This window comes from Arachis ipaensis, chromosome B05, assembly GCF_000816755.2.
Source record: "Arachis ipaensis cultivar K30076 chromosome B05, Araip1.1, whole genome shotgun sequence".
NCBI lineage: Eukaryota > Viridiplantae > Streptophyta > Magnoliopsida > Fabales > Fabaceae > Arachis > Arachis ipaensis.
In genome coordinates this window covers 127941563-127952347 of record NC_029789.2, presented here as the reverse complement: position 1 = coordinate 127952347, position 10785 = coordinate 127941563, and the positions used below count along the sequence as shown (strand labels likewise).

General features: G+C 33.8%; 2 protein-coding genes and 1 long non-coding RNA gene across 3 annotated transcripts; 2 read left to right on the top strand and 1 right to left on the bottom strand.

The window, feature by feature from the left end:
• LOC107644088 lies at window positions 7-1137 on the top strand. Its single transcript, XR_001621202.1, has 2 exons — window positions 7-135; window positions 575-1137. It is a non-coding gene; the product is annotated as an uncharacterized LOC107644088 (long non-coding RNA).
• LOC110272117 lies at window positions 3836-5004 on the top strand. The gene is made up of 5 exons (XM_021123954.1): window positions 3836-3949; window positions 4041-4113; window positions 4204-4656; window positions 4737-4892; window positions 4999-5004. The coding sequence occupies exons 1-5, from the start codon at window positions 3927-3929 to the stop codon at window positions 5002-5004; spliced, it is 711 nt and encodes a 236-aa protein (XP_020979613.1). The 5' UTR covers window positions 3836-3926.
• LOC107641089 (protein FAR1-RELATED SEQUENCE 5-like) lies at window positions 7527-8519 on the bottom strand. Its single transcript, XM_016344597.1, has one exon. It carries the CDS (start codon window positions 8517-8519, stop codon window positions 7527-7529), a length of 993 nt encoding a protein of 330 aa, XP_016200083.1.

Sequence of the window (10785 nt, the reverse complement as noted above, 5' to 3'; positions counted from 1 at the left end):
GGATTCAGCCTCGTTGGATACAACATCATCGGCTTTGAAGCGTGCAGGCGCTAATCGCGAAGTAGACCTGAATGAAACTCCGGCTGTTCAAACCGAAAAGCTGCAACTAAGATTGCAATCCCTTCAAAAAAACAGGTATGTCCTAGAGAGTGTTTCAAGTAGCTTCCTTGTGATGGTTTTTCTTCTCCCTTAAAAATCCCTAAACACTCCTCCATTTTGACCAACTAGCCTGAATCATTGTCTTGGATAATGCAACTAAGATATTTACATCACAACTTTGAAACTTTTTCTAAAATTCTGGAGTTAGATAAATTTCATAATTAAGAAAAATAGACTACTTTTTGAGTGTCTTTTTGTCCTTTATAGTTTGATTGTTATAATGTTATGTATGAAAGAACCATTTGTAATCACTTGTAGTACTTTGTAACTGAACTATAAGAAGAGAATTTGATGCAATTTTCAATTTGAGATGATAAGAAACAATGGTGTTACTTCACTTTAGCATAATTTAATGTTATGCTATTGCTAAAGTTGCTTGAGTATGTTTTTGTCTTTGGATCGGACTTGTATCCAGTTGAGAATGGTAGGCGCTTCTTTCCCCATTGCTCCGAGGTGCTTGAAAATTTCTTGGAGGACCACATACCAGATGTTTTCTTCCTAGAGAAGGGCTCAGAAGAAGAGCAGCGAATCAAGAAGGCGCGATTCATGGAGCTCAAAGACGATGTCCAGAAGGCGTTTCACATGGATATGGCCGAAAACAAACGCCATTCTGGCTTGTCATCGTCGATGTCTTCCTCTTCTTCGTCGTCTCGCAAGGAAGGTGTTGGCCATAGAGTGAGGAAAAAGTGAAAGTCCATTGTCTATGACCTCCTAAAATAGTTGCTGTTGATAAGACTAAGAAAGTTTTGGTCTCTTTTGTGGTAGTGTTTGCAAGGATAGTAGCATCTTGTATTATATTTTGTGAATAAGATGCTATGTTGTTAGAGATCTTTGTCTTAGAAATGAACATGAGAATCTTTTTGGGGAAACATCACATATTCTCTTATTACAGTCAAATCTATTCAAGATCAGCAGATATCTTTCCTAGCTTATTCAAGTTACTTATATTGAAGTTGGAACACAAGGTTGTTCCTTCACGACAGAGCTTATTTCTACTTTTTAAGGATTCAAACAAAATTTTATTTGATTTTACTTTTATCATTACAATACTCTCAAGATTCGGATAACTTATATATTGAAATACTCTATCTGTTTTTTTTTATATATTTTATTAGATATAATAAAGGATCACATTATGAACTTGAACAAAGCATATACATCATTAAGAAGATGCTAATGTGAACATACTTTAAAGTATATGAATTAATTAAATTATTTAGAATATAAAACTCATTTTTAAAAGATTAAGTAAGATTCATTACACAGAAATCAATAAACTAAGTTGGATGCACCCTATCTATAGGGAAATTGTCCATATAAAACTTTCTCCATTAGAAGATTTTTAAATTAACAACATGCAAACGCTGTTTGGGAGTGCCAAGAGAAAGAGGAACATAATAAATGAACTTTTGATATTTCTATCATGGTTGTAGATGTATCGTTGTACTTTTAAAATCATAATTTGTTTTTCATACCCCTCATATTTCTCTTTATCATGTGCGATGGTGTAACAGTGCTCTGAGTTATTTCTACTTTCTTTTACTCGAGGGACGGAGGATAGTCCTTTTTATCTTTTGGCTGCACTCCCCTTATGCATGCTTGTTACCTCCTACTAGTGAACAATATGCAAACTAATTTAGCAAATAACTGTTAAAAGATCCAGAGACCATTTTTTAAAACACCTGAAATTCCTTTCTGTTTCATCCACTTAGGTTGGGTCCTATTAGTCCACCCTTTAATTTTTCATTAAATATTTTGTAATAGTAAAAAATGTAAAAATTGGTCAACCTGATAACATCAAAATAGCAATGCTCATAGGAATAATTTTAAGGATTATGTAAACCAATTTTTATTTTATCATCATAAGAATAATTTTAAGGATTATGTAAACCAATTTTTATTTTATCATCATAAGAATAATTTTAAGGATTATGTAAACCAATTTTTATTTTATTTTATTTTTATCAATTCCAAATTACAAATTTATAATTTTCAATAAAATGAATAAAATTTGAACTTTGTTGTTGTTTTAATGCATTTGAGGATTTGCCTTGATATCTGTTAAAAAAGTAGGAATGAATGATCAAAAAAGAGGACAAAATTTGCATACTAATGATTATGCACTAAGAATGATTCAATATCATAGGTTTTGATTACTTATTACAAGTATTGAGATCATTTAATTACAAGTATCGAATACAAAGCCAGTTGGTATTTAAAGAAGTTCGCTTAGCCTTTTTGGTGATTCTGATTTGTGCCAAAACCACCCTGGCCTAATTTGGAAGCATTGGCATCTATTTATTGTTGATTGAGATAGAAACACGAGCAAGGCTCACAAGTAATGCAGCTCCATTATTGTTTTTGCCTTTTTTGAGAGAAAGTGCACATTATTACGGAAAAGCTAGTACTCATGCTGCACCTTTCATACCTTATCATATCATACAAGTTATTGACTATTTAGCTTAGCTTAAAAGAAAAACTTACTGAGAGATGTTTGGAGTTCCAATTAATAGAGAAGTTCGGTTAATGGTCAGTGTACTTTGAAGGCCATAGGCAGAAGCCATCATGGTGCTTTGCAGTTAGTATCATCAATGAGGCTTTCATACCTTATCATATCATACAAGTTATTGACTATTTAGCTTAGCTTAAAAGAAAAACTTACTGAGAGATGTTTGGAGTTCCAATTAATAGAGAAGTTCGGTTAATGGTCAGTGTACTTTGAAGGCCATAGGCAGAAGCCATCATGGTGCTTTGCAGTTAGTATCATCAATGAGATTCCTGTCTCTGCTTTGCAGTTATGTTGTGTTTGTTTTTTTTTTTTGCACCTTTCATACCTTATCATATCATACAAGTTATTGACTATTTAGCTTAGCTTAAAAGAAAAACTTACTGAGAGATGTTTGGAGTTCCAATTAATAGAGAAGTTCGGTTAATGGTCAGTGTACTTTGAAGGCCATAGGCAGAAGCCATCATGGTGCTTTGCAGTTAGTATCATCAATGAGATTCCTGCCTCTGCTTTGCAGTTATGTTGTGTTTGTTTTTTTTTTTTGTAGATTTTTTATATAATTGTTATGGTTGTGAGGATGGAATTGAAGAATCATGAAGATGGAGGTAAGTATAAATATTACTAAACATGTATAAATAATAAATATCAATATTTTATTTAATAATAAATAAAATTACGTTATAGTTTTTAAGTTAGTAATAACACTTGTATTCAATTTTGAATTTTGAATATAAGAAAACAGGTTTATTTACTTGTTTCATTTTATTTTAGGGTCAGGGATCCCACAAAGAAGAGAAGCTAAATAGAGCTTCTCACTCCCACGGAAGAAACTTCGCAAAAGGGGAAGACGATGCCCAAATAGATGATGTGAGAATAGAAGGAGACTTGGGAAGCAGCGCAACAATAGAGAAGGCCGGTGTGGGAGATGGCGACGACGATGCAGCAACTCATCATCGATGTGGTGCATGCCCTGTCAGGTAATTACAACTTCTCATCTCCTTTAATCACGCATTGACATTCTTCTGTTATTGATTGATTACCTTAATTAGAGAAGATTTTGAAAATTAAATAAGAAAGAGAATCTGCATTAAAGAAATCAAATCAATTTCTATTAATGGACTGATTATGTCATATCTCTACTGATATTGAAAAAAAAATCGTAGAGATAATATCGATGGATTTAAGGAGTGTATGTGACGAGATCTTACAAGAAAGGAGTTTGTTCAGAAGAAAAAACCTAGAGGGAGAATTGCTCTGATCAATGGCCACCAATAATAGCCATGGGTAAAGGCTACACTCAATTCATTACGTTCATTGTTATTTTTGCTACTACTATTGGTTGAATTATATCTTATTATTATCATTATTGGTTCAGTTTACCCGACTCATGTGCACCACCAAGTGTTCTGATGAACTCCTTTGAGAGAAGAGTTATGGCTGATTTAGAGGTATGTAAGACCAACAAATAATTGTGTCCTATTTTTAAGTTTCAATGCTGTTGTGTTTTAAATTACCTATGTTGTATCTGTTATCTACAGGACATCAAAAGAGCTAACAACAGTATTCGAGAGGAACAAATTCTATTGAAGTCCATGATTGAACGCATAAATTCCATTTATGTCAAGCCTGAGTTGAAGGAGAATGAAAGACTTATGAAAAACAGCAAAACCAATCCTATCACCACCCCTCATAAGACATGCAAAATTACGAAAAATATAAAAAAAAGTGACAGCAAGTCAATATTTAATATGGATGTGCACCCAAATATATGTCTTGATCTGTCAGATAATGAGGATGATGTCATGGAACTAGATCGAACAACCATAACCCGCCAAGATCCACGCAAAGTTGCTGTCCAACAGAGCATTCCCTCTATCAAACGCCAGAAACTGTCACCCCAGCCAAATGGAAAAGGGAAGGCGAAACCACTATCAAAGCCATGGTTCCCTGGACCTAGTGAAAGGAGAACCAGGTTCCAAAATACGGTTGAGGTAAAATCTTTGCACATCCATATGCATTTATATGTTATTATTAAAGGGATAGGTTTATAATGCCCAAATTTCGTATGTAGGCGTTCAGAGGTGTACAACGACCGCGTCGTATGTCAACTTCTGAAATGGATGCACAAGTATCCCGTGGAGAAGCAGTACGAGCATCAAGCACGCCAGTTGCTGCACGTGTACGCGCAGAATCGAAACCGCTATCTATTTTTAAACAACAAAATTTGGTAGTGCAGAAGAAACCAAAAGTCAAATGTTCTTTTTTCTTCTACTTTTTTTTTGTTCTAACTATTGTGGTTAATAAATTAGAATTTTCAACTTTGAATTATGCAGAAATAATGCTTTAACAAAAATTGTTTGAACTCGAACAGGGAATAACAATTTATTTTAAAATGGGTGGCGAGATTAACTTGAGTAAGGGACAAGTAGAGATGTTTGCATATGTTTTTGATCCGGATTTATCACCAAGGTATACATTTTTTCATGTTCATAAATAAGCTCAATATTCATTCACGGCTGATTTTCGCATTGAGTCTATGTTCACTTGTTATCAGTGAGCACATTGTAAAGATAGGAGGTTCGTCCGCAATACGTCAAGAACTTTTTTGCTTGAGCAAGGATCATATAATTACTGCCAAGGTAAAAGTAATTATCTATCAATCTAACGTAGTCATCTATATGCTCAAAAATTGGATAAATGCCTAACCATATCTATGCTTGAATTAGATCATGGAGCTTTGGGCTAGGAGATGTACATGGGAGCAAAAAAGCATTACTCTGAAGACAACTTGGTGCCTTCCTCCCTCTTTTTCAGTACGTTTTGTTATAGTTATCAAATAAGAAAGCTTGAATTGTTATTTTTTATTCTATACTTTTTATCTACATAATTTATGACATATAAAACAAGTTGATGTATTTCAACATCTCCAAATAGAAGAGTAAATTGATAAATATGCAAATTATATGGGAAAATACCCTTCACTTGAATATGTAAGCTCTTGTCCTTATCTCTTCAGTTAGCATACAATTATGTATATTTTTTGACACCTCTATTGAACCATGCATTGTGTTCAGATTTATATTCCCATTAAAGATAATGATCACTGGTATCTAATGGTCATGAGTTTAGAACCAAAAATTGTCTTCCATTTGGACTCCAACCTGCCCCCTGAGTGCAAGGAACCAAGAACTGAATCTACTAACACTCTGGTATTGTTCTGAACTGCTTGATTCCCATAGTTACAAGCATCATGAGCTAACTATCGTGCTACAATATCAGCAGTAAAATATGTGCTACTATAATACCAGGAAGCTATGTGACCATGGATAGCAAAGCACTAAAGTTCTAAACAAGAATAAAAAATTGAAAAAATAAACAAAATAGATTCGCTCATTACTATAATGCAGTAATTACCAAAACTTAGTTGATAGTATTGGAAGCATAAAATTTCAGATCCACTTCTTCTTTAAGAATGGCAAACTAGGCAGTATTTGTATTTTTCCACTTCATTCTCCCTAATTCCTCAGCAAGATACACATTAAAAATAGAAAAGAAAAAGAAACTATGGTTGCTAGTAATTGCTTTGATTTGCTTCCCCCCTACAAAGATAGAACTTCATGAACTACTGTCATGTATATTTATTTTAGCTATGGATACCAACAATTCCTCAGAAAAACTGTTTTGATCAAATAACATAATGAAACTCAAAGAAGAAAAGAACTGGCTTCAAATTATATTTTTAAACTGAACAGATAAACCTCAGGCACCAATATGGTTTCATATTGAAACTAAGCCATAACATAAATCAAAATTCCAAAAATCACTAAAATTGCTGCACAATCAACCATGTATTATTCAGTTTATGAAGTCTAGCAAGCTGTAAAGCAATTTAACATCAATAAAAAGCATTCTTGGCTGCAAACACTAAGCAGCAATAATCATCCAAATATAAGTGCATTCACAAAAAAAAATGAATAACTCATTCTCCTCTTATAAAGTATTTAAGATTCAAAGTGATGTAAACAAGTTCCAAAAGTAAAATTAATAGAAACAGAAAAAAAAAAAAGTGCTTTTAAACTTGTCTTTGATTATTGTAACGGATGGTTCACAACTCTGCCTCATCATCATCATTTGCCCCTGAAATTTAAGCGACATATTTTTAAGTTTAAAAAGAGTAAAATAAGTATAACAAAAAATAAAAAATAAAATTTAAAACATTTTATACCACCAGAATCGTAATCCATTGAGTCAGTCTCGCCACCACTCTGTTCATAATACCTTGAGGAATCTAATATTCCTAGATTAAAACAGCAAATAGGAAGGCTTATGAGCTAGCCATACAATATTATATGTAACAAAATATACTCAACAAATGTATTGTACTTACATCTTCCTCCTCAAACCATTCAGTGTGAACATACTCATCACTTTCAGCATCTACGAAGGAGTAGTCTTCACCCTCAATATTCTCCTCAGCGTCATCATCAAATTGGGGAGTCCTTTCATCCATTTTCCTCATGGAACATGTAACAATGTTATGACCTCCTTTGCGACAGTAGCTGCAATGCTTAGGCTTCCTTGTGGTCTCTATCTCAGTACTTCCATTCTTTACAAGGTCTTCATACATGTATTCTGCATGCCCCTCCATCATGTTATTGTCCCCACTATGAGCCCTAATACATGAAAGTATATTTACCAATGCATCTTGTGATTCATTAAAAAGATCCCCTTTTAGGCACCCTTCGTTCATAATTTGTTTACACCAATGTGCCAAACATGCACGCCGACTGATATCCAACGAATCCTCCATCAAGCCACCCATGTCATCATACCCACTAATGCCTTCCTTCGCTTTTCTAGTCTATCTTCGCAGCACTAATGATTTTGGCAGCTCTGCAATGTCTAGAAAACCCAAAACAGCAAGTATATGACTACATGGAATACCTATGGAGTCCATTCTCATGCATGAGCATTTAAATTCATCTTGCTCTCCGTGAAAAGACACATGCCATATCATGTTAGGCTTGTAAAATTTTGACACCTGATAAATCTTGCAAGAACTCGTTTCCTTTTCATATATTACCTTCAATGTGCTGGCCTTGTGGAGCATTAAACGAAACAACATAAAAATTTGCTGGGTATAAATGGTAGCTGCTGACCTTTCTAATTGTTGAAAGTGTGTCTGCATCACAGGTTGTCCAGTTGATGATTTAAAGTCTGCCAAATCCTCTCTGTGCCGCATGTAGCTCAAACAACGCTGGAAGTGTTGAACAAATTCTGTCAAATTATGGCGTGATTTAACATATCTTTTGAGGACAGCATGTAGACTTTCACACCTCGAAGTCGTTCTAAACCCAACAAAGAATTTTCCTCGGATATGAGCGGTAGCCCACATGTTTCTTTTCCCATACATATCTACTATCCATTCTCGATCTTCCACTCCAAAGAATCCAACCATTTCCTCCCACTTTTGTTCGAAAACACCAACTTCGTAATCACCTAGCATTAACTTTGTAAACATTTTCGTAAACTGAGGTTTGTGAATATTGCTTGTTGCATTATGCATCAAGTGCCATGCACATAATCTATGATGTGCATTCGGAAACACTTCCTGAATAGCTAGAGCCATCGATGGATGACCATCCGTAATTACTGAAGTCGGTGTCTTTCCCTTCATTGCTATGAGAAGCTGTTTTAGTAACCAAACATACGTGCTTTTCCTCTCATTCGAAACTAGCGCAGCACCAAATACAACGGTTTGATTATGGTGGTTAACTCCCGAGAATATTACCACCGGCAATCTGTATCTATTCTTCTTATATGTGGCGTCAAATGCTAGCACATCCCCGAACATATCGTAGTCCAACTGGCACCGGCCATCACACTAAAAAATTTGCCGAAACACTCATTCTCTGCCCTTCTCAACACTATAGAACAAGTTTTGATCCCTTGCTGCTAGCATTTCCAGGTAAGCCATTGCAGAGGTTAAATCATCAGGTAATTGTCTTCTTTACTTCGTAACTTGATTGTGCATATCCTTAATTGAAAAATTAACGTTCTCGTACCCACCACACTAACTAGCTAATGACCCAAATATGTTTGGCATGCTGATCCTCACCTCTTTCATATGGTTCATTTGACTAATGTCAGGCTCAGTCATTTTCTTGTGAGATCTTAACATTCTTGCTAACTTTGGAACAACAAGCTCATGGTTGTGTTCATCACAAAAATCTCTCACTACCTAACTCTCAGTTACCGCATTGAAGATAACATGAAGTTTACTCATACAACCACATCTTGTCTCTGGTTTTGGCTCCCTAACTCGATTTTTCATATGGTTCCATTTTTCTAATCTATACCCTTCACAAGAACAAACATATGTTTTTTCTCTAACTTTTCCATCAACTATTCTACTTCTACTCTTTCGCACACTAAAGCCCCTCGTCTTGGCATATGAATTATAAAATTCGAATGCCAAGCCAAGATCAGCAAAGTGCAATTGACAAATATTTTCCATACATAGACTTGAGAAATCAATCTTACCAATATCTTCCCAAGAGTTTATGCGATATTGATCCATATCCACCGCATCTGAAGTTGCATCTTCATCCACATGATCACTAACATTATGCACATTTTGATCACTTGTGTGTCTTTGACTATTTGATGCTTCCTGTAATTTATAGTGACTAACGTTAATTACCCAAAAAATAGCATAAATTAGGTACAATTTATAATCAAATAAGCAAAACTAACCAATAATCATTGAATTTTAAAAAAGAATCACAATTCTAATTTCTGAATTTGCTTATGGCAGCTTAAATTCTATCTTGTCTCATATTTTAGTGATTAAGATCAATTATATAGATTTGATGAGCGGATAATTTATACGCTTTTTGACATTGTTTTTAGTATGTTTTTAGTAGAATCTAGCTACTTTTAGGGATGTTTTCATTAGTTTTTATGTTAAATTCACATTTCTTTTTTGGCGCCGTTGCCGGGGATTGTTTGAGTTTGGACAACTGACGGTTCATCTTGTTGCTCAGATTAGGTAATTTTCTTTTTATTTTATTTTCAAAAATTTTTCTAAAATATTTCAAAAATCTCTCATATGTTTTCGAAAAAATAAAAAATAAAAAATTCTTTTCAAAAATTTTATTCAAAATTTTTAAGAATGAATTCTAGTGTTTCATGAAGCATGTTGAAGCCTGGCTGGCTGTAAGCCATGTCTAACTTTTTGGATTGGGGTTTCAACTTGCCATCACAAATGAAGAGATTCTCACACACTGAGTTGTTCTATACATGAAAAGTATCCATACTTGCTGAAGCTTGGCTGGCCATTGGCCATGTCTAGTGTTTTGGACTGGAGCTTTCATTGAAAGCTTGGCTGGCTAGTGAGCCATGTCTAATTCCTGGACTGAAGCTTTAGACTAACATGGCAAGATTCCTGGAATTCATATTAAAAATTTTGGAATCCTTATTTTTCTTTCAATTTTCGAAAAATATAAAATAAAAATCCAAAAAAATCAGAAAATCATAAAAATCAAAAATATTTTTCTGTTTCTTGTTTGAGTCTTGAGTCATGTTATAAGTTTGGTGTCAATTGCATATGCATCTTGCATTTTTTCGAAAATATCATGCATTCATAGTGTTCTTCATGATCTTCAAGTTGTTCTTGGTAAGTCTTCTTGTTTGATCTTGATGAATTTTTGTTTTGTGTCTTTTCATGTTTATCATATGCATTCTTGAATTCTTAATGTCTAAGCATTAAAGAATTCTAAGTTTGGTGTCTTGCATGTTTTCTTTGCATTAAAAATTTTTCAAAAATATGTTCTTAATGTTCATCATGACATTCATAGCATTCTTGCATGCATTCATTGTTTTGATCTAAAAATTTCATGCATTGCATATTTTTCATGTTTTCTTAAAAATTCAAAAAATCAAAAAAAATATCTTTCCCTTTTTCTCTCATCAAATTCGAAAATTTGAGTTGACTTTTTCAAAAAATTTTAAAATCAAGTTGTTTCTCATGAGTCAAATCAAATTTTCAATTTGAAAATCTTATCTTTTTCAAAATCTTTTTCAAAAATCAAATCTTTTTCAAAATTCTTAGTTATTTT